Raw genomic sequence first — 25,333 nt, 5'->3', positions numbered from 1 at the left:
TTTTGTTTCTGAGGTCTTACCCCACTCAGTGACCTGAATACTCCATCTACCTTCTTTGGCCATCTTCTTTCAACAAAAGATTTCAGAAAACCGTTTGGGATTCACACATATTGCCTTCCCATCAGGATGAACTGTATTCTGTATTGAAGGCTTCCAAGCTGGGTGAAAATGGTTTTATTTCACATGCAGGAAAACAAGGGCAGTACAGCTGTTGACCACAAAGCAGTGACTTCAGTAGTAGTGAGCAACACGCATAATTTAAATAGTTAAAGGTTAATAAAAGTGTGCATCCACATATAATCCCATAGATAACCAGTCTCTGGAAAGCTCTTGGATTTATTCCACTATCAGAAAAATGATTCTTTTGACCTGTCCTAAGGAAATTGTAAAACCTGCTATCTAAGGAAGGTAGTGGGGACGTAGGTCAGATGACCTCTAGACAGAGTACTGACTACGGGAGATGGTTTGCCACTTTCCTTTTCCCAGGCAGGAAACAGGTGAACCCATTAGACTCTACTGTTGTCCTTCCCCAGCATCTATGGCAGCTGAGTTCCCTGTTGTCTTGAAACTTAAAGTCTGGCCTGGAGCAGCTGGGTCATGCTAGCTGAGGGGAGGCAGAGTACTGTGCAGCAATAGGGTCTGGTAATTCAGTTCAAACACAGCCCTCACCCCATCACTTCAGACCCAACATGTCGCTGACAGTGCCCTCTAGCTGGGGAAAAGTGGGTGTTTTGGTGCAGCACAAAAGGACAAAGTCTAGTGCAATGTGTGTGACCCTGAGACTTCCTGGGCAGAACCACAGGTGCCACACGACATTCCATGTGGCAGGGAAAGGGGCTGACCAAAGCAGGAGGATGAGGAGTGGCAGGAGGTGTGTCTTCCCTTAAAGGGGAGCACAGCAGTTTATTTCATGCCAAGCAAGAGGTAGTGAGGAGGATGGCCTATTCCCACTGCAGGAGGTATGCTTTTCCCAGAAAGCCACAGTACCTGCTTCTTAAGGGAAACACTGGCATGCTTCCATTTTCCTTCCTATCCCTAGCAGAGGCTATCAGACCGTGTTCCTGTCTTGCTGAGATGTCCATAGGACACAACCTGCCACTGTCAGGACAAGCATACCACCCACTCAGTAGCCACTTTAGGATGCTGCTGCCTGCAGGAAACCAAGTGAAGACTCTATAGTACTCTATGTTCTCTCTCTGGGCCACTGCTGCCCACTTTGGTTCAGGCAGCAGCAGTGCCTGCTAGCCAAGCAGCACGGAACACCAATGGGAGGTAGCCTCCCATGCCATGCCTAGTCAGGGTATAAAGATGCAGTTCTTGAGGAAGTTGGAAATGCGCTCTTCAGAGCCCTCTCCCTGGTATCAAGGGATGCCAGTAAAAAAAGGGAAAACCTACTCCAGGCCCAGCCAGAGTCTACTATCCCAGGGCAGCCAGTGCAGCCACTGGCCACTCCCCACTTAACACAGTACGGCCACTTCAAGTCACACAGGCAGATAAAACAGGTCCTTTTAGGGCCCAAGAAGTGATAATCACAGCAGCAGCTTGGCTCCTGACAAATGTCCAGGACCCTGGTCTACACCAAGCTATAAACACTGTTCAGGGTATACAGTAGCCGGGCCTAGCCAGAGCCTCTCTCAGGTTGCCTGCCTTCCAAGTAGAGATGATAGCACTTGCTTGGGTCATAGGTTCCCCCACTGTTCCACAGGCGGAAACTGGTCCACTTCACCCAGTTCTGTGCTCAGCTGCTCTCCAAGAGCAAAGGTCAGCTTATACCGAAGCCGCACCTTCTCCTGTAACAGAGGGCTGCAGTGAGAATCAGTCCAGGAGGTCCCTTTGCAAGCCACTCTCTTCACTCTGCTGAGGGATGGACCTGTCCATCCATGACCACCCATGCTCAGTCCCTTAACCTGGGACAAGAAGGGGGTTACTGCTACAGGACTTCAGACCTGATGCTCAGAGGTGGTACTCCGGTGTCCTGATCTGGGGCAGCAGGACCCCATGTGGGCACTGGATTCTCCCATGCTTACCTTCATTGGATTGGCCAGCAGCATAACCTGGGTAATGGCTGCAGGTGGCTGCACAGGACTAAATGGAGAAAGTTCTGTCCCCGAGGGTGGCTGCAACTTCACCTTCATTGACTGAAGATAAAAAGAAGTTCCTTTGAAGAGAATGGTCCAGGTGTCTGAGAGACTACCTGCTGGCCACTGGAAGTAGGTTCAAGATAAGGGAGGCAAGGATACCTTGGGCACTGCAGCCTGCAGCACAATGCTCTTGACTGGCAAGGGAGCTGTATTCAGCATGGACACTACCACCACCAGCACATCAGGCCGTCCTGGGGGACACTCCTTAGCAAAGTGGAAAAGGATGCGGAAGCCATTTTTATCATAGGCTGTCACAGGAAGGGCACTGCCTGCAAGAAGGCGTTACTTTAGTGAGCGTGGCGGGGAGAATGCCCAAGGCACTGCAGAGCTCCAGCAGGATGGAAGAAGCCAGTAAGGCTCAACACTGCTCCCCTTGGGGTACTGGAGAAGCTCAAGGTTACAGTGCCCTAGGGGAAGCTGAGATAGAGCTGGGTGTGGTGGCACACACCTTTATTCCCAGCATTAGGGAGGCAAAGGCAGTCTGAGTTCAAGGCCAGCATGGTCAACAGAATGAGACCCAGGACAGCCAGGACTATAAACAGAGAAACCCTTTCTCGAAAAACCAAAACAATTTAAAACAAAAATAAAGCTGACGCGGGCTAGAGACAGCTCAGTGGTTAAGAGCACTTGCTGTTCATGAAGAAGACAGCAGGCAAGTAAACTCTTGACTACAAGTGACCCCTGCATAGACAGAACCACTGACCACACACCTTACCAGCACTGTGGCCGTGAGGCCTACCTTCTGTCTCTAGCACTTACTAGGCTTGATTGATTCCAAGGGCACATGGACACTGGCCAGGGAGAGCTCTGGTCCCCTCAGAGGACTGCCTTGAGACTGGAAGGCTGGTGACTGGAAGAGAGGGCTTCCAGGCCCCGTGGAGAAGGGCAGGAGAGGCCTGGCTGGGGTAGAGGTGGGAAGCAGTGGGGAGGCGGTGGCCCCATGGGAGAAACAAGAAACAGGTTTCACCAAGCCTGAGGTCCTGGGGGGAAGGAAGGAGGGCAGAAGACAAGTCAGAGGGCAGGACAGCACTGCTAGGCAACCCCTCAACCAAGGCCAGTTCCTAGCTACCCCAGGCCACCAGCTTCCAGTCTGATTCACGGTACCAAAAGGGATTCCCATACCCCATTCTCTGGAGCCTCCCTTTTGATCTGTATATGACACTCCACCCTCAGCCACCCTCTCTTCTCCCATCCATTACACTTTGGCCTCTTCCAGAAGCTGATCAAGGGCATCTAGGCGGTGCGAGGTGCTGTCACCCAGTGCTGAGTTGTGGTACTCTGGGGCTGTGGGCTCAGCCTTTGGAACCGAGGCTGGGGCAGGTCCAGAAGAGAACAGGAAGGAACCAGTGCTGGGGGCTGGTGCACTGGCTGGGAGCACAGGAGCTGGGAAGGGAGCAGGCAGTGGAGCTTGGGACGTACTTGAGGTAGAAACTGGGGGAGGGAGCAGGGATCCATCTGAGGGGCAGCAGGCCGCAGACACTGGCCTGGGGTTGAAGAAATCCAGGTCTGATGACTGTTCATTCTGTACAACAGAAACAGTGGGTAAGGAAAGGCCTAGTTCACAACCCACCAGAGCCTTCTGAGGTACCCCATCATGACCTACAGAGCTAAACGTTGGGAACAACCCTCAGAGACAGCATGTCCCTGCTATGGTGGACAGAGCTCTAGAAAACACCAGCTCCGGCTCTAGCAAAGCGCAGCCAGGCACAGACTAAGCGAATTTTGGTCCGTGGGCACTTCAGTGATGCAGCCATGGCTGTGCCTCTACCTGGAACAGCTGCCACGGACTAGTTCCAGCCGACTCTTTGGAAGCAGTGGGGGCTGGGTCAGTAAGGCCTAAGAACACAAAAGAAAACTCAATGAGATGAGACCCTCAGCCGAGGCTGCAGCCTCCCACCCTCCCAAGAATGGTCACTTGGTAAGATAAGAGACATTACTTGATGAATGGGTAAGGAGGATATTCCTTATAGTCAGATTGGGAAGTAAATCCACCTCCATCCTTTACATGAGACTGAAGGGCCCCACAGAAGACAGGAGCTGAGTGGCACCAGAGCCCACCATGTTCACCCTTAAATTCCACAGTGTCCCCGGAACCTGACTGGTGAAGGCCTGGTGCACATGCCCTCCTTCCTCTAATGCCACTCTTGCACGTACCCAGGCAGAGCAGCTCCTCATCTAGCAGTGAGAGGGCATTGCTCATGCTGTCAGGCTTTGGGGGAGCCTCAGCCTGGCTGGACGAACGGCTTCGTGGAGGCCCAGAGGTCTGGGGGGGTGGAGGGAGGATAGGGATGCCTGAGGTGGGTGGGGCAGGTGCTGTGGCCAACACTGGGGATGAGCTGCAGGGGGTGTCCAACTCAGCAAGGTCGATGAGGGTGCCTTGGTTTCTGCAGCGGTCATTTCCTGGATGGATTGACACAAGAGGAACAAGAACATTCAGGGTGAATCTAGTGCCTGTGTAGTGGGAGGCAGGACCCTGTGCACAGCTGCCAAGGCTTTAGCCTCTGGCCCAATTCAGTAGCATTTCCTCTAGGGAAACTGAAAAGCAGGCAGAGAAATCTCCATGCATACCTACCTCCTCTGGCAAGTGAAAGACCACTGGAAATGGCTGGGAACCCCTCAGGCCCTAAGAGTTGCTACTTGTGGGTCGGTAGTCAGGATTTGGGCTGGTCTGGAGGGTCCCAGAATGGGAAATCATAATATGTACCTTCAGAGTCAGGCATGGTTGAGGTGGTCACTTCACCATTGATGATCTGCCCTTCAATAATTGTTTTGTAAGAATTGATGACCCTGGAGAGGTTGTCACTGGCCTGCAGGATGTCCCCTAGAACAAAAAGATTCCTCACTGTGTGGGCTGTGACAGCTTCACACACACCCAAATTCTTGACGTCCTTGCCAAGAGCTCTTTCATACTCACCCAAACTGTTGTCATTGTCTTCTGTCTCGCTGGCCAGTTTAAATAATGTCCGTCTCTTGTTCTCACAACGATCAAACAGCTCCTGAGAGACAGACATAAAAATCAACTACAGAGCTTCTCGGAAGTCATCAGTCAGTCACTGGTGGAGCTGGGACCATCTTTGTGTTGCCAGTATCCACTAAGCAATGTTGCCCAAGTCATCCGTATCAACTGAAAGTCACTCGGTTGGTAGATGAGATGTGTGCCTCACAAGTCACGGCCTGAGGAACATCAACATCCGGATCTCAGGGAAGTCTCCCACCCACATGTCCCCAAGGCAGAGCAGAGGAGTGACAGCTAGGACATTATCTCTGGAGTCACAGGCAAGCACTTGCACCTGGAGTTAAGTCAGCGGCATAGAATAGGGCACTGCTCCTCCACTCCTCTGCTGCCATGAACAAGCCCCAAACAAGCATGTTGGCACCACGCCAGGCTCCCGCTTGGGCAGACAATGTGAGCAGCGAGCACCAGCTCTCAGCGGCTCACCTTCATGAGCTCTTTGTCAGCCTCCGAAGAGAACTCTTGGCTGTAGTGAAGGAGCATCTCATGGAGCAACTTGACATTGTTGTTAACTTCCTCCAACGTGTGCAGGCGCTTGGTCACTTTCTGGATTCGCGCCTCATCCTGCCTCAGCCAAGAGGGTGCAGGAAAAAGCAAGTTTACCTAGCTTGTCTTTCAACCACCAGGCAGGGCTCATTCCTTACCCTAAGCTCTGCTTAGCGTGTTTCCTAGAACTGCAGGCCTCAGACAGACCCTGAGCTGTTCTTTTACAGTGACACCTCCCTGTGCTACTCCCACCGACCGCTCCTCTACTGCTTTCTCCCATAGAAAACACAAGGCTCCAGTTCAGGGCTGGTGCAAGGTGAACAAGACAGGCCTAAGGTTTCTGGGGAAGCTTCTGCTTTGTGGTCACATGATTCTTTGGCCCACGCCCAGAGGACCAGGACCCACTCACTTCCTTCACCATGGACTTGATGAGTTTGTTGGCTTCTTGTAGATCGTCTGGGTTCTTGCTTTTCAGTAGTTTGGCTAAAAGCTGGAAGAGAAGACATCTAAAGTGAAGGAAGGTAGCATGTGTCCAGTCCCACTGGGCCGACCAGAAGAAACAGCAAGCAAGACCCTACTTCATGTTTGGTAGGGTGGCTCGAGCCTACAATACCACTCAGGAGACTGAGCAAAAAGATGTCAAGTTCAAGGTCAGCTTAGGCTACAGTGAGATACAATCTCAAAAAAAAAATCAAAACAAAAGCCACCACCTGACACACACATTCACCCTGCTACTGGCACCGGTCGGTCTAAGATGTACTTTACCTTGGATTTCTCCTCATCATCAAAAACAGGGTTTTTGGGACGAGGTGGGGGAGAGGGGATCAGCGTTCTGTCCATGGGGATGGGGGGGTCTGATTGCACTATGCCTGAGGAGACACAAATGGCAGAGCATGTGCTCAGGCAATGGTCACTTTGTCCTTCACACACCAAGGCCCAAGTCCCTCTGATGAGAGGGAAAAGAGCAGGCTAATCTCAACCTACGAAAACCCCAGCTGAGCCCAAGACAAATCCACTCTACAGGAAGAGAAAGGGCAGGGCCCTGGGACCCCCAACATTCCTTTCTCTTCTTTGCCTTGACCAGTAGCACTCAGTGCCACCCGAGGTTAATGGAGAGGTAAACACACACCTTGTCTCTTCAACATGTGGTAGGCATCTTTGATCTTTGCTTCTTCCGGCAAGGCCAGTGTCCAGCTAAAAAGCAACTCGATGACCTTAGTCTTCACCTTCTCAGACACCCTGTCTCCCAAGTACTAGGAGGGAATGAAGTGAGAGAGTCTAATAACGGAGACGCTGGGAAGGACCACTTTCTTCATAGCATCTTCCCTCACTCCAGTTCACAAGCCTACTTGACCACACCCAGTGTGATGGGGCAGGGGTGGAGCGACAGAGTCTGTAGGCAGAACAGGGGCCAAGACCTTATCCCCGTGCTTCCATGCAGAAGCTGCCTGAGACAGTAAAAAAGGGGGATGCAGTGAAGATTTGTTTTTATTTACATATGTGAGTGCCCACCACATGTACGCTGGGGCCTCTAGAGGCCAGAAGTCCATGTCGGATGCCCTTGAAGCTAGAATTAATTACAGGCATTCACAAGCCACCCAGTGTGTGTGCTGAGATCTGAACACGAGCCCTCTAGAACTGTAGCGAGTACGCATAACCACTGAGCCATGTCTGCAGCCTAATAACCACATTTCCCTTTTTTTTTCCCTTAAAGATTTATTTATTTAAGTATAGGAGTGCTCTGTCTATATGTCTGCATACCAGAAGAGAGCATCAGATCTTACAATAGACGGTTGTGAGCCACCATGTGGCTGCTGGGAATTGAACTCAGGACCTCTGGAAGAAGAGCCAGTGCTCTTTACTGCTGAGCCATCTCTCCAGGCCCCCATATCCACAGTTCTTGAAGGACTTTCTGAGAATGCTACCAACATGAGAAATGGTTCCCTCTGTCTAGAGCTATCTAACAGACCCTGGTCAGTGGAGCAAAAAAGCAAAACTTGACCTGATGTAGTCTAGGAGCACAGAGTACTAGCTGTCTACACTCTCCCTGCACACACAAGCCAAGTCTATGCTGGGAGTCCCTCAGGCGGCTGCTCAGACCTCAGACTCATCAGTCAGAGGTACCTCTAGGGACCAGGACACAGGGTGTCATCTCTGTGGGATTTTCTTTTTTAAACGTTTAGTTTTTTTTAAAAATATTTATTTATTTATTTATTATGTATACAATATTCTGTCTGAAGGCCAGAAGAGGGCACCAGACCCCATTACAGATGGTTGTGAGCCACCATGTGGTTGCTGGGAATTGAACTCAGGACCTTTGGAAGAGCAGACAATGCTTTTAACCTCTGAGCCATCTCTCCAGCCTATCTCTGTGGGATGTTAAATGACCAGAAATGCCAGTAAGATGGGAGGTGGGAGGGGATAGTAAAAGAATAGAACAGAGAAAACTGCTACCAACTGACCTTTGGAGAGACAACTTTGATTAATTCATTCAAAAACCGGAACTTCCCCACTTCATTATGAAATCTCCTCCCACAGTTCTTCATACATGCCTCCAGCACCTGCAGCCACACAGAGAGAGGCAGTCTGTGATGGGAGCTAGGACACTGGAGACCCCTGGGCCCATGCAGTGTCAAGTACTCCTATGAGAAACGGTGAGCTCTCCCTTGGGCAGAGCCACTCACAAAGTCCCTCCTTCTGACTATGCATGCTCTGCAGGGAGTGCTACACAAGGGCAAGAGCAGGAGATGCTGAGACCCAAACAACAAGACAGTTTGTTGCCAGACTGGAAGGGGCCAGGCCTTCCACAAAGATACTGACTTGGAAGCTTAGGAGGAAAACCAAGTTCCAAGGAAAAAGTACTTCTGACTCGGGGTCCAGAATCCTTTCTGAGCCCTGGACTGGACTGAAGGTCCCGCCTCTGGGATCCCTTGGTCACCTGTGCAGCCTCCATGCTAGGTCCAGAGGTGTGAGTACTTGTAGGACAGGTGACTGACATGTTCTAGATATGCCCAACCTGGATCAGTGACGCTCTACCGTACTTTGGGCATGAGCCTCACTACCAGCGGTGGCCTACTGCATGTATGAGGGAAGACCTGAGCAAGTGAGCACCCACCATCTTCATCTCTGACAGCAAAGACCTACCGTGAGGGCCTGCACGGCCTCCCATTCCTGTGGAGACTGGATCTTGTGGGCCAGGAGTCGGACAGCGATCTGGGGCCTGGTAGACAAAGACACTACAGTCAGTCTGCAGATGGAGGGCTGTCTGGCCAGTCCTCTTTGGTCAGGTTTTGGTCCCCTCTCTCACTGGACTCACCCTTCAAGTTCTTTGTTGATCTGATCACAGAAACCAATGATATATTCCCAGTCTTCCTGGCGGTTAGAAGGATTGGTAGCTTTATCTTGGGAAACAACACAGAGAAAAACTATTACAAGATTAACTCACAATACAAGGCTATCTTCACAATTCTTAAACACAGTATGTTTAATTCATAGGCAGCCTCCTCAGTCTATTCAGACAACAAATATAAATCCTGCTTTCTGCCTAATATTTTTGGAATCTGCAATTAAAAAGTGAGAAAGTAGCCAGGAGGCAGTGACACACACCTTTAATCCCAGCACTCAGGAGGCAGAGGCAGGCAGATCTCTGAGTTCGAGGCCAGCCTGGTCTACAGAGTGAGTTCCAGGACAGCCAGAGCTACACAGAGAAACTCTGTCTTGAAAACCAAAAATATAAATAACTAGAAAGGAAAGCCTCAGGTACGTAAGAGTAGACTGGGATGCAAAGGACAAACATGAAGGACCAGAGTTCTCACCGACGCCCTCATTAAACACATCGCCTCACGACACAACCACTGCTACTAATGGGAGCTGAGTGCTCAGCGGGACAACAACCAACAAGTGTCTCCCGAGAAGCTGAAGACAGACGGAATTAGGTCAAAAAAATTTTTTTAAATGAGCATTTTCTATAGATCCTTCACAAAGACTTTCAAGACTTAACCTTTCTCAATGCTTTAAGATTCTGAAGTAGCACAGGACCCTCTATGAATGTACTTGGCTCTAACTAAATACCTACCCATCTGTGCCATCTTCCCTTGCATAAACAGAATTCAGCACCCTGTTTAAATGGCCCTCAATGACCAAGTACAGCCAATGCTGAGAGCATTCTGAGGGCTACAAAAGTCCTACAATTCCAGCACTAAATGTAAAGCCCAGGAACACCTGCTTGGCCTCCTTCCTTGCTACTTTGGCATCTGTGCTAAAAGATGGCTTGGCTGAGTGGTGACATGGGATCTGATGCAGATCTGAATTCTGCTATTTGCATTCAGGGCTTCAGGCTCAGACAAAAGAGGAAGCATGAGCTGAACATTTTCTCAAAACAGTCTCAATCCTCTGCAGTCTGCACTGACACACCTTCCAACATTACATGAGCTAACCGCCTACATTTCTAGACTTCAGTTCTAAATGTGGCTGCTTTCTTCTTCTGTACATTTTCCTGGGGGGGTGGTATGGGTGGGTCTCACATACTGTGAATGTGGAAGTCAGTGGACAACTCTATGAAATGGGTCTCTCCTTTTTTCATGTGAGAATCAAGCTCGGACTTCGTGGTAAGCAAGATGAGCTATCTCTCCACCACCACTCCCTTTTAAGATTCTCATACTATAGCCCAGGCTGGTCTTGAACTCACAATGATCTTCCTTCCGTGGCATCTCAAGTTAAAATTGCAGGCTTGCATCACCACTGTGTTTCCTTAACTTTAAAAACCACCATCAGCATAGGCCTGTAATCCCAACTGCACGAGAAATTGAAGCTCCTGGCCTGGAATTCAAGGCTAGCCTGGGCTACAGAGTAAATTTAAGGTTAAGCTGGGCAACATAAGACCCTACCTGACAATTTTTTCCCCCCAGACAGGGTTTCTCTGTGTAGTTCTGGCTGTCCTGGAACTTGGCTTTGCAGACCACTTTGGCTACGGACTCACAGAGATCCGCCTGCCTCTGCCTCCCTAGTGCTAGGATCAAAGCTGTGTGCCACCACTACCCGGTTCGTTTCACAATTTTTTTTAAAAAAAGAGGAAAAATATGCTGGACATGGTGGTGCACGCCTTGAATCCCAGCAATCGGGCAGAGATGGATCTCTGTGAGTTTGAGGGCAGCTTGATCTACAGAACGAGTGCCGGGACAGTCAGGGCTAGACCGAGAAACTCTGTCTCAAAAAACCAAAAAAAGAGAAGGGTAGAAAAGAGGGCTGGGGATGTGGTGGGCTGGGCATAGCAGTGGATGTCTACAATCTCAACTCTCATAAGACAGAGGCAGGAAGGTCAGGAGTCCTGGCAGCTTGGGTTACAAAGAGATTCTGTATTCCCCAGCCCACAAATCACCAGTAAGATTGAGGACTGACTCCTAAGAACCCATCTTTCCACCAACAACAGGGCACCTGAGGTTTTCCTGGACAGGGCCTGGATCTGCCTGACAGCACTTCTGGTCTGGCTTCAGAAGGAACACCCTAGTGACTTAAGATTTTATTTACAAAGTGAGGCCTCATGGAATAGGCCTGTGTGGCAGCCTTGTTGGAAGGGGTGTGTTACTGGGGGGCAGGCTTTGAGGTTTGAAAAGCCCACACCATTCCTTAGCTCTCTGTGTGTCCTGGTTGTATCTCAAAATATAAACTCTCAGCCACGGCTTGTTCCAGGCCTGCCTGCCTGTTGTCAGGCTCCCCACCATGATGGTCACAGAATCACCCTCTGAAACTGGAAGCCTCAAGTTAAACATTGTCTTCTACAAGGTGCTTTGGTCATGGGGTCTTAGCCATGGCAATAGGAAAGCCACTAAAACAGCCTGCAGTCTCAGCGGTGGACCTGGGAAGGTGAAGGAGAATTCCAAATTCACTTATATCAAAGTAAAAAGTAAGGAGCTGAGAGCAACTAGGTGGTAGAGGGCCGGCCTAGCATACGGGAGTCCTAGCTTCCATCCCCAGGAACACACGCAAGTTTGTAAGTTTATATTTAGAGGAAAAACACACGGCTCTGGTTTCGAGACAGGGTCTCATGTAGAGCAGGCTAGGCTCCAACTCACTATGAGTAGTCAAGGATGATTTTGACCCCTGATGCTCCTGCCTCTGCTTCCAAGGGCTGGGATTACAGATATGAGCCACCAAGGTGGCTCTTCTCAATCCTGACAGATAATGAGCAAGACCTTACAAATGGCAAGCACAAAGAGGGCTTATTTTATTCAGCAGTGTCCATTTGATAAGAAGTACACCAACCACCAGACAGTACTGGTCATCACCAAGGCCTCCTGGCCCAGGTGTGGCTCTCCTCAGGCATCAGTGTGGCTTTGCTATGCTTCAAGCTTTCACATGAAATCAAGAAGCTACAGGACTCCAAATACAACGCGGAGAAGCCAGACCCATGTCCAGTGCTTGTAAGAGACACAAGACTTATACTGAGGACAATGGGAAAAGCACCTTCCCTCTCTCACAAACAACAGGCATCTGCAAAGGAAACTCTTCCTAAGCTGCTCTCTTACAGCACCGCTGCCTCCCAGAACACTCCACCTCCTTCTCACCGAGAGCAGTGACCACTGCCTGCACCTGGAGCAAATGCCCTGAGCAGACACAGCGCAGCTTCCCAGCGTCTGCAGCTCAGAAGGCACACCTGTCGCTCACGGCAACTAGAAACACCACTGAGGGTGGTACTGAGTGACTCCAGCTTTCCAAGTGCCCACCACTTCCACCTACTCCACATCATCCCTCATCTAGCAGAGGCCACAGTGGAGTTCTTCCCTGCAAACCTGGCCCTGACCACCCATCTAGGCCCTCTGACTCAAGGTTTGTCTTTTGGGTCTCTGCTGAAGCCTCATTCTCTGTGCTCCCACTCCCCTTGGCAGCTTAGGGACAGCTACCCTCGCCTCCTCCAGAACGTCAGATGACAGCTATGAAAACAAGCAGCCTTGACTACTCAAGCTCCACGTGGCTTGACCTCTCCAACGAAGCCAGGCTGCACACAGCAATGACTAGAAAAAGCAGACCCAAGAGCACAACAAAGGAAGGGGTCAAGGTCAGCCTGCGCTGCTGCATCTTGAACCAAAGGAGAAACGGCACTCACGGGAAACAAACTGCTATAACCACCACAGTCATCTGAGATGCTTCAAGCTCTCACGTGTCTCAAAACTGTGTACTGGAGGCGCTGCAGGTGAAGTACAAGACACAGGCAGGCCTGAGGAAGCTTGCTTGTGTGAGCATGAGGGGAAACTGGCACAGAAGTAAGTCTATAATTATGTCCCCTTGATACACAAATAAGTCTGAGAACCATCACTTCTCCTACTGACTTCCCTATTTCTATATGCGGTGCCACTATTCAAAAGCTCCTGGGTCTCAAACCCTATTGTTGATCCCTTCTCTTTCCCTCTTTCCTTACCTATTCCTAGCAATCTTGGAGTTGTTTCCTTTTTTTGTTTGTTTATTTTTTTCCGAGACATGCTTTCTCTGTGTAGCTTTGGATCCTGTCCTGGAATTCACTCTGTAGACCAGGATGGCCTCAAACTCAGAGATCCACCTGCCTCTACCTACCGAGCGCTGGGATTAGTTTGTGCCACCACCACCCGGCCTTTGTTGTTGCTGTAAAAATTTCCCTACATATTTATTTATTGCATATGTGAGAAGGAGCAGGAGGGGGATGTGTGGCATGTCACCAGTGTAAAGGTTATATGGCGACCTGTGGAAACTGGCGCTCTCTGTCCACCATATGGTTCCCTGGGCTCAAACTCAGGTCTACGGCTTGGTGGCAAGTGCCCTTACCTGCTGAGCCACCTCCTGGCCTCTGGAGTCACCTTCCTAATCCATGTCTTTGTCTAATCCCTTTCTCTTCCCTCCCCAACTCCTTGCTCCTTTGAGCACTTCTCTTCTAACCCATTTCCCCTTCTCCCACATTCTGTGTGATACACAGCATCAGAGTTGGGGCACATGGACAGCACAGCACACACGAGGAGGTCAGAGGACAACTTCACGGGGCACTTTAGAATTGGGTCCTAATTTCCTCTATATGCCTACACCTGCTACTCTGTGCTCTATACATAGCTACCCAGCATTCTTTTTTTTTTTTTTTTTTTTTTTGTTTTTCGAGACAGGGTTTCTCTGTGGCTTTGGAGCCTGTCCTGGCACTAGCTCTTGTAGACCAGGCTGGTCTCGAACTCACAGAGATCCGCCTGCCTCTGCCTCCCGAGTGCTGGAATTAAAGGCATGCGCCACCACCGCCCGGCACTACCCAGCATTCTTGGGGCGGTTTGCCATACCTGAAGCCTAGCTTGATGCTGTCTTCTCATTTTCTGTCTTAGGTCATTATCCACTTCCCTTTCCCTGATTATATACCCTGCATTTCAGCACTTATGGCTCCCATTTCAATTCCTACCCATTCTGACAGCATACCATCGAACTGAAGGCAAAGGCTACTTGAATTTCCTAGGTGCTTAGCTTTATTTCTGTTTTTGTGCGGCTGGCATGGAACCCAGTGCCTTGCACATGTTAAGCTCCACCACAGGACAACTGCTTAAACTTGGTAATTCTTGTGCTCACTTTGGCAGCACAAATGCTAAAATTGGAATGTTAAAGAGAAGACCAGTGTGGTCCCTGTAAAAGGATGATATGCAAATTCATGAAGTGCTCCATATTTTAAAAAATAAACCTTCCCCCACCCGAGACAGGGTCTCATTATGTAGCTCTGGCTGTCCTGGAACTTGCTCTGTAGACCAGGCTGGCCTCAAATTCACAGATCTGCCTATGCCTCACAGTGCTAGGATTATAGGTGTGTGCCACTATTGCCCGGTGAAATTAAACTTCTCATAATATTTTCCACATGGTAGGGGCTTGCTCAACACGAGTTGAAGGTGCCAAGCGGGATCTGAGACAGGGTTGAAGTCATCAAGAGAGGTTTGTGAGGAAGAAGAATCCGAGATGGGTTCGAAGCATTTAAATGAGCAAAGGGAGCAGGGCTTTGGGGTTAATGAGAACAATGTGTGCGAGCAGGAAAAGCACCAAAAGGCCACTGAGAAGAGGCAGGGAGTGAGCAGAGACAGACTGGAAGGATGTGGGCAGGTCTGGCAGTGCTGGGAGAACAATACGCTACAACTGCTCTCCTGGGAGCAGCATGAAGAGTGGACCAAGGAGAGGCTGCTGCAGTACCTCGGGCAAACCATGGGTGACAAGAACCCTCTCTAAGATGGTCTGGACTGGTTCACCGGATTTGTACAAGTCACACCACTCAGTCATGAGGACTGTGGAAGGTGCATAATGAAATCGCAGCAGTTGGGAGGGAGACCAGCAGAGTCAGAGTTTGTCTGAGGCCAGTCTCGGCTTCCTAGCATGTTTGAGGCCAGCCTGGACTTCCCGAAGCCCTGTCTCAAAAAACACATCAAGCCTCCTGAGCTCGGCTTAAGTCACGTAAATTATTCCAATTTTCCCATTCCCGTATGCACAGTGAACTGATTCCACTCTGATCATCACCCAATTGCACAGATTTAGGAAAATGGTGAGTGGAGTGGTGAGTGGAGTCAGAATGTCCTCTGAATTGTGACGACAGAACTTGTTTTGCCAGCGAGGATCCTTGGTCAACAATTGTATTTATTTTCATCTTTCAGGAATGGGATTGGAAGCTGAGCATGGTGGCGCACACTTTTAATCCCAGAACTTGGGAGACAAAGGCAGGCAGATCTCTGTGAGTTTGAGGCCAGCCTGGTCTACACAGAAGGTTTTAGGCCAGCCAGGTGCTGTACAATGAACTCTAACCCCAGTGTTTTCCCTTTGGGAGACAGGGTATCATTCTTTGCCTCACTTGAACTCCCTTGCTGGCCAGGCACTCAGCACCCAGAACAGCTGGGGCTCCGGGGCTGCCTGAGCGCGGGTCACTGGGTTGGTGACTTTAACCAGCGTCTGTAATCCAGCACTGTGCACTCCTCGGAGAACTGTTCCTTCTCTTTGGGGATGTGCACCCCTGAAAGCCTAATTTCAACCTCCTGAAGGGTATTTCTTAAGGACGCCCAGGCAACTGGGAAGCAACGTCTTCACACCCAAAGGGCTGGAGATTGCAGTCGGTAAAAGACCTTGACACAAGGCTGTGTGTGAGCGCGCATCCTAATTTCTGCCTCCGTTTAAGAGGCTCCCCGGGGGCTAAGCCCTTAGTAAAGTTAACTTATTAACCCTTGGTAAGGCGTGATTAACCAGCCTTGTTAGCCCTTACTAAACATACTACCGCCTGCCAATGTGAAACCTCATTCCGTCACAGCAATATAAACTAGCAATGACAGCAACACATCGACTCAACAGCTTCACGCCGCTGAAGAGCGGGTAGGCTCGTTAAGTGTGTGTGTCCCTTCGGTATAGTGGTCTGTTCCCTGGGGTCGCTCTTGGAAAAGGATTCTCACTTCAAGCATCCTGCCTGAGGACCGCGGGTATGCAGATCCTGACGCTCCCAGCTATGCGTGTGCGGCTGGCATCACTCACCACTCCCGGAGGGCCCAGCCCAAATCCGGAGCTTTGACATCCTTGGGGCTTTGGCGTACAAGGTCCCGCAACCTCCCCAACCCGCCTGTCAGCCCCAAGAACCCGGCTGACGCTTTTCCCGGGCCCGCGAGCCCTCGAGCCCTCGAGCTGCAGGTGTCGCGCGAGGGATGCGCCGCAGGGAAGGGCCCCTGCTCGCCGAGGGGTGTGAACGCGCGATGCTCGCGGCGAGGCCAGGTGTGGATGGCCACACGCCGCCTCCGCAGAGGGGATGTCAGGGTGAGGGGAGAAGGCGGCCCGCGGTTGGAGATCAGACAGAAGCGGCCCGGATACTCACTCAGCCAGGACTCCAGACTCTCCCCTTCCGCCTCCGCCATATTGCAGCCGCCCGGTCCGGCCCTGCGGCCTCAGACCTCGCGAGATTCTGCGCGAGCCGGTCCGGGGCGGGGCTTGCATGGGGGCCTGAGAAGGTTGGAAGCTGCCGCCAGCAGGCGTGCCAGACTGTGTCGGATTCCGGGAGGACGAGCGTATTTTCTCGCTTGTTCTTCGAAGGGAAACTCCGACGTAAAACCCTGTCTTGAGTAAACTGTGCGCTTTCTCATCCGTATCCTGTCACTCACTCAGGCGCGCCGCCGGCAGCCCTCTGAGGTCCTTGAAGCGGGTCAAGATGGCTGCGCCCGCTCTGCAGGCAGCGCGACGGTGGTCGGGACTGTCTTTGGGAGTGAGGCTTGCTGTCTGGAACCTTCCAGGGTGAGAGGCAATGGGGAGCTGCCACCGCCGCTCAGGCCTTTACGGGAGGATCTGGGGAAAGGAAAGGAGGCACAGACGGGCCGCGCTGAGTCCTGGAGCCCTGCTCGGGGACCGGGGTGGCCGAATCAAGCTATCAGCGGGCCAGTTTGAGGGTTTAGTGCCTTGCCCCTAGCCGGACAGGTTGGGTTGATCTAGACCGGTTCTACCCCGAGTTGAAAGTGCGGCCCCCTTGAGATCTCAGAACTGGAATTGCCTAGGCGGCTCGGGGAGAGCTGTCCTCAGTAGTGTTCGCAGAGGAGGAATTTTTAAATGGCCGATTTCGGAGAGGGCTGCCTACCTCTTTGGGCAAGAGTCAGAACTGCTGCTGTTGAGGTTTAGCTTGCGGTCCCAGCGTTACTGTCCCTTGTCAGCGTGCCGGCAAGCGGGCTTATTGTTAAGTCAGGCTTGTTTACCTGTGCAGTCACAAGTTCATTTGTGGAGTTCTCTCGTCTGTTTCCTCCTTTTCCCGCTCCCAGGATAACCCAGGTGAGGTGGAGCCGCTATGCCCCTGAATACAGGGATCCCTTGATTGACAAGGAGTATTACCGCAAGCCTGTGTCGGAACTCACCGAAAAGGAGAAATATGACCAGGAGCTCAAGAAAACCCAGCTCATCAAAGCTGCCGCAGCAACGGAGACAAGCTCAGTGTTCGCAGACCCTGTCATTAGGTGAGGCAGAGCCGCTCAGCTGCCGTGGGCTGCCATTAGCCCAGACCAGGTTTCAGCCGCAAGAAATCCAGCCTTGGGAAGCTAAACATGTTTTTCTCTTTGAAGCAAATTCACCAACATGATGATGAAAGACGGGAACAAAGTGCTGGCCCGATCACTCATGGCCCAGGTAAACCGGGTTCTTCCGCTCTGCTTCACTGCCTTTCCCCTCTGCTTTTGAACTGGGTCTGAGAGGGGTTTCTCTACGTGTCATTGAAATTAATTTCTGAGAGCTGGGAGTGGTGGCACCCAACAGGTGTCCCATCACTATTGGAGAGGCCTTTGAGTCCAGCATGCAAGAGGCCAAGGCAAAGCAAGTCAGGCGGATCTCTTTTCAGAATGCCGGGACAGCCAGAGCTACACAGAGATCCTGGTTAGGGGGTGGGTAGGGATTCTCACCGGTTCTTTGGGTCTGTCTAGTAAAGCAGTAGGCTCCTAAACTCTTTAGTTTTTTTGAAAGAGGGTCTCATGGAGCACAGTCTAACCTGGACCCTGCTGTATATCTGAGGATAACTTTGAACTCTTGATCCTCCTGCCTCCACCTCCCAAGTGCGGTCGCTGGTCTGCAGCACCACTCCCAGCTGCTGGCTGAGCGGCCTCTTCCTTCTCTTTGCAGACCCTGGAAGCTGTGAAGCGGAAGCAGTTTGAGAAGTACCACGCTGCCTCTGCAGAGGAGCAGGCCACCATCGAACGGAACCCCTACAAGATCTTCCACCAGGCCCTGAAAAACTGTGAGCCTGTGATTGGGTTGGTGCCTATCCTCAAAGGGGGCCATTTCTACCAGGTGAGTGGGCAGTGAAGAAGGGCAGCCGGCATGTGAAACTGATCGGGGAGTGAAGGTTCAGAGTTGGGCCATGTACAGTAACTCCTGGGCACTGTCAGGATCTGCTCCTCTGAGGCCCACAGTATAAAAACCACAGGCAGGAAGTGGAAAGACAGAACTCGGTAACTCCCATCCCTTTGTCCAGTATTCTGTGTAGCCTATGCTATGAACTCTTGGTAAAGGAGTGTGCTCACAGGCCAGTGCCTAGAACACAACTTGAGCCATGAGCGTTCGTCAGTTATGAACTGAGTTGGCCACCCTGTCAGCATTTAATTATATTATCACATTAGGGTATCTTCTCCCTTAGTGGCAACTCCAAGACTAGGGGATTTTCTTTTGCTGTCCTTAGTGTATGGCATGCAATGGGGCCAAGAAAATGGTTTTATTTTTATGCACCCTTGGTCTGAGGTAGCCCGTTTGCCTCGAGTAGCACAGCTTTCTGAATTGGTGCTTGTGTCGACTTGGCAAAGCTTCTCCTTAGGAAGGAAAGTGCCTAATGAACTTACTAAGTGAATGTTTCTGAGGAGACAGGTTTCTGTCCTCAGTTCCTATCCCAGGACTACTCTCGAGACAGTTCACAGTAGCTTCTAGGAGGTGGTGGGCCTCACACCGTCAGGCCCAGCTCAGCTTCAGCTTGTCTCCCCGTCCAGGTCCCTGTACCCCTCACTGACCGACGTCGCCGCTTCCTGGCCATGAAGTGGATGATCACAGAGTGCCGAGAGAACAAGCCACGGCGGACGCTGATGCCAGAGAAGCTGTCAGATGAGCTGCTGGAGGCTTTTCATAACCGGGGTCCCGTGATCAAGCGGAAGCACAATATGCATAAGATGGCGGAGGCCAACCGTGCCCTGGCCCACTACCGCTGGTGGTAGCAGAACGGGGAGATGGACAAAGTCCAGGACACTACCACAGGAAACCACTTGAGGGGCTGGAGAAATGGCTCATTGGCTAAGAACACTGGCTGCTCTTTCCAGAGGGACGTGATTTGATTCCCAGCACCCACATGGAGGCTCACTAACCTTCAATAACCCTGGTTCCAGAGAATTTGACACCTTCTGACTGCTTTGGGCACCAGGCATGCACATGGTACTCAGACATACATGCAGGGAAAGTATCTATACATATACCACTACTAATTAAAGTAATTTAGAAAGAAACTATTTGAGCCCTGTTGGAAAGTTCTGGAAGGAACTTAAGGATGGAGAGGGTCTTTGTAATGTAACCTTAGACCCTATGAAACCTTTGATTCTCCCATGCCTGCTGGAAGTTGGGAAGGTACAGCTCGGGGCGTGCATCTGCCCCTCACTTAGGATCTCAGGAGCCTATGCTACCCAGTAATCCAGACTGGTTCCCCTCCCACCGCCTAAAGCACAACATGTCTCCTTAGAGATTTCTTCCAAGAAACTCAGGTCCAACCAGCTTGGGGTATACCTTTGGCCATTAAGAAAAGGAAGCAGTTTGGTTACAGAAAAGATTTATTAGAAACCCTCCCCCTGACCTGGCGAGGCCCTGTCGCTGATGGAAACGGACAGGAAGATGCAGGCCTCTCCACAGTGTCTCTGTACAAAATGTAGAGAACACTTCCTCAGGTCGTTTGTAACTCTGCTGCCCTTAATGTCCCAGAGCATCCCACCAGCGGCCCATTTTACAGATGGGGAAACTGAGGCACCAAGGTAGTAAAGTAGTATTGCGCCAGTGGTTGTTAGGAGTTGCCTTTTCCTGCCTGGCCCAGGCAGAAGCTGAAAAGACTTGGAGGAAGAGGGAAGCTGGGCAGTCTCCAGCCAGGGACCAGGTCTGTTTTCTCCACAGCTCCAGAGGGAGGAAAGGGGGGTCATAGAAAGGTGTGGCCTCGCTCAGTCCAGAACCTCGCTGTAGTAGTACTGATGGGCAGCAGGAGTGGTCTTCCAGCCAGCCGCCCGGAACTCGATGATCTCCAGCAGCAGCAGCCGGGCCAGGGAGCTAAGGTCTATCGGCAGCAGGAAGCCATCCCGGATTAGGACAAAGAGCTCATCCATGCGCTGCCCGTTCATCTTCTCCAGCTGCTCCCCAACCCGGTGCAGCTGTAGCACCAGGCAGTCCACCTGCAGGGGCAGTGCAAGGCCTGGTCAGCCAGAGGGAGGACCGGCCTGGCACACCTGCTGCAGACCGTGTTCTGCCCTTTATAGTGGCTCCTTGCTTCATTCTGACACCAGAGGGTATAACCCACATCTTACCACAAAGACTTGCACAGAACTGACCAGGCCGAACGCGGGTCTGGGCCTGTCTCCAAGCTGTTGCTTAACCCTCTGGCTTCGGTACCCCCAAATGCCTGACTCAGGAGCTGGTTTCTGACTGGGTGGTGGTGACACACACTAATCCCAGCACTTAAGAGGCAGAGGCAGGCACACCTCTGAGTTCAAGGCCAGCCTGGTCTACAGAGCAAGTTCTAGGACAGGCTCCAAAGCTACGCAGGGAAACCCTATCTTGGGGGAAAAAAAAAGTTGGTTTCTGGGCCATCTGTGCCCACAGCTGGCCACAGCTCTTGCCATTCTTAGCGTGGGCTGGCTGCCCTCCTGGGGAGCCTGTAGCCTTGGCTGCTGTGCGTTCTGGGTAAATTCCAGACACTGTCATTTGTCTTGTAATTGCTGCAGGCCTTAAATGCCCCTACTCGGCACTGGCCGAGGAGCAGTGGCCTCCATGAGCGGGACTGCTGGGCTCCAAGCCAGCATGCCCGCCACAGCTTTCTGTCCACTGGGCACTCACCTCCTCTTCCCTGCTCAGACTCTCAGGCTGAGCCAGCTGGAAGAGACAGTCATAGACAGGGTTGACCAGGGCCATCATGGGCATGTTGTTCACCTGTGGGGAGAGCCAGAGGGGCAGGGAGGCAGCGTTAGTGACCACGGGGAGCAATCCAGCCTTGGTCTCGGGACACAGGCCATCACTGCTGCCCGGGGTGGCTGCCCTCGCCTCACCCTCAAGTAGTCAAAGATGCTGCAGATGAAGGTGACATAGCACACCCAGCTCTGCCGGGAGCGAGCTCGCAGCTGCTCCCTGGCCTGATACTCCCGCTGCAGCCGGTCAAGGAGCCCGCGCCGGAAGACACTCTGGCCTGCTTGTTTACTCTCCGCCTGTGAGCCAGGAGAGGGTGGTAAGCGGGCACTGGCCACTCCACCCGCCCTAGCCTTTGTCTAGAAATGCCGGTGTCTGCTGCTGGCCAGCCTGTGCCTGATCCTGGGGTGCCATCCTCAAGGCAGCTCCCGCTCTGCCAGCCCCCCCAACCTGGATGATGGCGTAGCACATCCGTCCTGCTTCCTTGCTGAACACACAGTCCTGCAGAGAATGGTCCACAACCACATTGGCCACTTTCTCCAAGTCCACAGCGCCTGGATCTGGGGTAGAGACAGGGGCGGAGTCTGGAGCTGCCTGCTGCGGAGTCACATTGGCCTCCAATGCTAAGGACTCAAGGTTTTTGTTGTTGTTTTTTCTTTGAGAGAGGGTCTCATCATGTAGCCTTGTCTGACCTGGAACACTCTTTGGAGACCACAGAGATTTGCCTGCCTCTGTTTCCTGAGTACTGGATTAAAGTTGTGTACCAAAACACTCAAGGACCTGAGATAGAACACCTCCATCACATGCTTAAAAGAAGAAGGGAAGACCATCCAGATGGCACTCAGGAGGCAGAAACAAGGAGGATCAAGAGGTAAGGGTTACCCTTGGCTACATACAGAGTTCTAGGACAGCCTGGGTTGAGAGGTGCACAGCTGTAATCGCAGGACTTGAAAGGCAGAGACAGGCAGCCTGACTATATACAAGTTCCAGGTCAGCCAGAGCTACTTAGTGAGGTCCTGTCTAGAAAAAAAAAAAAAAATTCAAAGTTGGAGATGTAGGGGGCTGGAGAGATGGCTCAGAGGTTAAGAGCATTGCCTGCTCTTCCAAAGGTCCTGAGTTCAATTCCCAGCAACCACATGGTGGCTCACAACCATCTATAATGGGGTCTGGTGCCTGCAAGCATACACACAGACAGAATATTGTATACATAATAAATAAATAAATAAATATTTTAAAAAAAAAAAAAAAAAAAAACAAAGTTGGAGATGTAAAGGCTGTCATTTGGGGATCAAGCACTCTGCCTACCTACTATGTGTGAAACCCAAGGTCGGACCAATAAAAAAGCAGCCTCCAAGAAGGCGCTTGTAACCATGCCTAGGGCAGCTCTGTCAGGACCCTGTCAGGACGCTGGCTGCCCAAGCATGAAATAGGGGAGGTGAAGCATGTCTCGGTGGTTAAGAGCTCTTGCCTTTGCAGAGGACCCAGGATCAATTCCCAGCCCAATGCTGGGCTGTTTATAGCTGCCTGTAACTCCAGGTCCAGAGGCTCTGACACCCTCTTTTGTATCCACGGACACTGCACATGCGTGGTGCACATCCAGACAAGTAGTGCACACAAATAAACTCAATTAAAACCAAGTTTTTTAATTATATACTGCCACATGTGGCTCTCAGCCTATAATCTCAGCACTTGGGAGGCAGAGGCATGCCAACCTGAGTTTGAGGCCAGCTTGGTCTATATAGTGAGCTGTAGGCCAGCCAGGGCTATACTGAGAGGTCCTTGCCAAACAAACAAACAAACAAATATAGGATTATGAGGCTGGAAGAGACCAAAGTATAGATGTACTTTCTTGGGATACACGTTTTATGTTTTTGGCAGTAGACTGAAGAATGTATACTGAATGCCAAGATGTCTACAACCTTTTCTTTTTCTGGTCTTTCAAGACAGCCTAATTTTGCTATTTAATAGCACTGGCTAGCCTACAGCTCAGCATGTAAATTTTTAGGTTCATTCATTTTATGTGTATGAATATTTTATCTGCATGCACATATGCATACTATGTGTTTGCCTGGTGCTGGCATCGGATCCTGGGAACTCAGTTAACAATGACCGTGATCCACTCCGGGTCCTCTGGAAGTGATATATATATATACATACATATATATATATATTCCCCCCCCCCCCCGTGTGTGACTAGGTCACACTATGTAGTCCTGGCTATCTTGGAATTCACTATATAGCTAATCACCCAGACTGGTACTCATAGAGGGTACTCCTGCCTCTGCCTCTCCAGTGCTGAAATTAAAGGTGTGCACCAAGCCTGGTTTGCAACCAGTGCTCTAAACTGTTGGGCTCTTTCCCCTCCCCCAGGCACTCTCTATGTAGAGCAGGTTGGCCTTAAATTTGTGCTTAATCCTCCTGCCTCTGTAATCTGCTTGGATTACAGTTGTGCACCACCGCATGGCTCCAAGTATTCTCAAAACGCAGAGGCCCCAGACAAGAGCTCTGTGCCAAGACTTCCCCAATGGAATGTTAAGTCACACTTCTGTTCTGAGGTTACCATGGAAGGGCACGGGCCAGGCAATGACATATCTCTTCCAGCAAGCTGACTCCCCAACCTCAGTCCCCAATCAGACAGCTCTGAACATTTAAGGGAGCTGAGAGCTGACTGCATTGAACGCGGAGGCTTTAAACCAAAGCTTGTGTTCTCTTTCATGGGCACTTAACGGCTTTATGATCGTAGGACTCCGTGATTCATTCTCAAAACTAATGATCTAGGTGTAGCTCGTCTTCCAGTTCAAGAGTTAGGTTGTGACTTCCTCTCGGGGAGCCACGGGAAGGCTGGGCATTGCCTGGCTCTGGGACTCAGCTCCTCTGAAGCTCTTGCCCAAACAGAAGGGCTGGTAGGCTCACCTTTGAGTGCGGTCTTCAGCAGCTGCTGGGTTTCTGCGTCAAAAGACTGGATTTTATACTCATCTCTACTGGTCTCTCCCATGACGGTGTAGCCCCAGCCGCTTTTCACTGGCCTGAAACTAATGACAGCACCTGAGAAGCAAAGGCCGAAGAGGCTTCAAGTGAGAACGGCAGCGCTCCGGATTCTAGTCCTGTCGGCACTGGGTCAGGGCAGGCCAGGGCTTGGGACAGGTGTAACAGGACTTTCTGTCGCCTTCAGTGGTTGGCCGCGAGCCCACCAAACTTGGCTTCTGGTGGGGACTTTGAGCATCAAGGAGGCACCTGCAGTTCAACTTAAGGAAACCCTGGCTTCTTTTGCGATACATAGGAGAAACGAAGCGGGAATTTACCTACGGTCGCGGCAGGGTCTGGGTTATTAGTATCAGGATAAGTTTAGGGGAGCATATTCTGAACTGGGTTGTGGAGAGGTAAATATCACACTCGCCCAAATTATCCAGCACGGAGAATTCTGGCGCAGTTCCTTGGCCGGCGTTGCCCAAGCCGCGAATCCTGACACCAGCAGGGCTTCGAGCCCTTCTCCCCAGTGTCTGCCAGTCCTTTTCAGCCTACCAAACCCACCCCTGCAGCCGTTAGGATCGCACTAGCCGGCGTGGAAGGGCGCCCGTGTCTCCGGGGCTGCGCAGCGCGTGCCCGGCGTGGTACCGCGCGGAAGCTGAGCTCATCTTGCTTTGAGCCTGAGCTGCTTGCCCGCGCCCCCTGCCGGCCACGGCCCGTCCTCGCCTCCGCACCCCGCCGCCGCCCCGGGCCGCTCCCTCGCTTGGCGCCGAGACAGATTCACACCCCGCTTCTGCGACACCGACACGGCCACCGCCGCGCCGAGCGCTCACCGGACCCCGTCCCCTCCTCACCGGGCGCGCCTCCGCCTTGTTTCTGAACGTAGAGGCCGTCGAGCGCTCGGCCGGACTTGCTCCCCCTTCCGCATGAAGCCCTCGATCTTGCGGGCTCGCACCCCTCGCCAGGGTCACCATGTCCCTTGCCGGGCTCAGGTGAACTGGGTCGGAGACTCCCCGGCCGTGAGGCGTGGGAGGAGCCTCGGGGAGGCGTGGCCTGCCCGGGAGAAGGGGCGGGTCAATCGCAGAGGACTCAACACCGTCATCTAGGGTTC

General features: G+C 51.7%; 3 protein-coding genes and 1 non-coding gene across 7 annotated transcripts; 2 read left to right on the top strand and 2 right to left on the bottom strand.

Moving 5' to 3' along the window:
- Positions 1–159: 159 nt before the first annotated feature.
- Gga3 (golgi associated, gamma adaptin ear containing, ARF binding protein 3) lies at positions 160–16,581 on the bottom strand. Of its 4 annotated transcripts, XM_041636087.1 has the most exons (18): positions 16,466–16,577; positions 8,957–9,041; positions 8,785–8,860; positions 8,103–8,201; positions 6,770–6,893; positions 6,406–6,509; positions 6,050–6,130; positions 5,581–5,718; positions 5,056–5,137; positions 4,846–4,962; positions 4,296–4,541; positions 3,910–3,977; positions 3,561–3,663; positions 3,341–3,452; positions 2,901–3,121; positions 2,241–2,410; positions 2,028–2,138; positions 160–1,790 (listed from the first exon to the last, which is right to left on the bottom strand). In XM_041636087.1, the coding sequence occupies exons 1-18, from the start codon at positions 16,503–16,505 to the stop codon at positions 1,680–1,682; spliced, it is 2,088 nt and encodes a 695-aa protein (XP_041492021.1). In that variant the 5' UTR covers positions 16,506–16,577; the 3' UTR covers positions 160–1,679. The 4 variants fall into 4 exon arrangements, 3 of the variants coding, with proteins under 3 accessions (XP_041492021.1, XP_041492020.1, XP_041492022.1); XM_041636086.1 differs by having other exon boundaries at positions 3,341–3,663; positions 16,466–16,576; XR_005972675.1 differs by lacking the exon at positions 160–1,790 and having other exon boundaries at positions 2,241–2,345; positions 3,341–3,663; positions 16,466–16,581.
- LOC121436356 lies at positions 14,201–14,307 on the top strand. The gene has a single exon (XR_005972691.1). It is a non-coding gene; the product is annotated as a U6 spliceosomal RNA (small nuclear RNA).
- Positions 16,574–19,596, top strand: Mrps7 (mitochondrial ribosomal protein S7). The gene is made up of 5 exons (XM_041636090.1): positions 16,574–16,878; positions 17,394–17,585; positions 17,691–17,754; positions 18,241–18,408; positions 19,098–19,596. Exons 1-5 carry the CDS (start codon positions 16,796–16,798, stop codon positions 19,317–19,319), a joined length of 729 nt encoding a protein of 242 aa, XP_041492024.1. The 5' UTR covers positions 16,574–16,795; the 3' UTR covers positions 19,320–19,596.
- A 308-nt stretch (positions 19,597–19,904) lies between these two features.
- Mif4gd (MIF4G domain containing) lies at positions 19,905–25,252 on the bottom strand. The gene is made up of 6 exons (XM_041636091.1): positions 25,077–25,252; positions 24,169–24,300; positions 21,706–21,815; positions 21,399–21,554; positions 21,190–21,282; positions 19,905–20,528 (listed from the first exon to the last, which is right to left on the bottom strand). Exons 2-6 carry the CDS (start codon positions 24,248–24,250, stop codon positions 20,301–20,303), a joined length of 669 nt encoding a protein of 222 aa, XP_041492025.1. The 5' UTR covers positions 24,251–24,300; positions 25,077–25,252; the 3' UTR covers positions 19,905–20,300.
- Between the last annotated feature and the right edge of the window lie 81 nt (positions 25,253–25,333).

The sequence above is a fragment of the Microtus oregoni genome, unplaced genomic scaffold (assembly GCF_018167655.1).
Source record: "Microtus oregoni isolate MIOR12 unplaced genomic scaffold, Mior012 000048F_ref0000485, whole genome shotgun sequence".
NCBI classification, from domain to species: Eukaryota; Metazoa; Chordata; class Mammalia; order Rodentia; family Cricetidae; genus Microtus; species Microtus oregoni.
This window is presented reverse-complemented; position numbering and strand designations above follow the sequence as displayed.

Excerpts from the sequence above, each read along its gene's own strand:
- Gga3 (XM_041636086.1), bottom strand. The coding sequence starts at position 16,505 with ATGGCGGAGGCGGAAGGGGAGAGTCTGGAGTCCTGGCTGA. Across the intron at positions 5,719-6,049 it reads TCAAGTCCATGGTGAAGGAA|GATGAGGCGCGAATCCAGAA; the intron begins GTGAGTGGGTCC and ends TGGCTGAGGCAG. Across the intron at positions 5,138-5,580 it reads CTGACAAAGAGCTCATGAAG|GAGCTGTTTGATCGTTGTGA; the intron begins GTGAGCCGCTGA and ends TCTGTCTCTCAG.
- Mrps7 (XM_041636090.1), top strand. The coding sequence starts at position 16,796 with ATGGCTGCGCCCGCTCTGCAGGCAGCGCGACGGTGGTCGGGACTGTCT. Across the intron at positions 16,879-17,393 it reads GCTGTCTGGAACCTTCCAGG|GATAACCCAGGTGAGGTGGA; the intron begins GTGAGAGGCAAT and ends TCCCGCTCCCAG. Across the intron at positions 18,409-19,097 it reads AAGGGGGCCATTTCTACCAG|GTCCCTGTACCCCTCACTGA; the intron begins GTGAGTGGGCAG and ends CTCCCCGTCCAG.
- Mif4gd (XM_041636091.1), bottom strand. The coding sequence starts at position 24,250 with ATGGGAGAGACCAGTAGAGATGAGTATAAAATCCAGTCTTTTGACGCA. Across the intron at positions 21,816-24,168 it reads GCTGAAGACCGCACTCAAAG|ATCCAGGCGCTGTGGACTTG; the intron begins GTGAGCCTACCA and ends TCTCTACCCCAG. Across the intron at positions 20,529-21,189 it reads GTCTGAGCAGGGAAGAGGAG|GTGGACTGCCTGGTGCTACA; the intron begins GTGAGTGCCCAG and ends CTGCCCCTGCAG.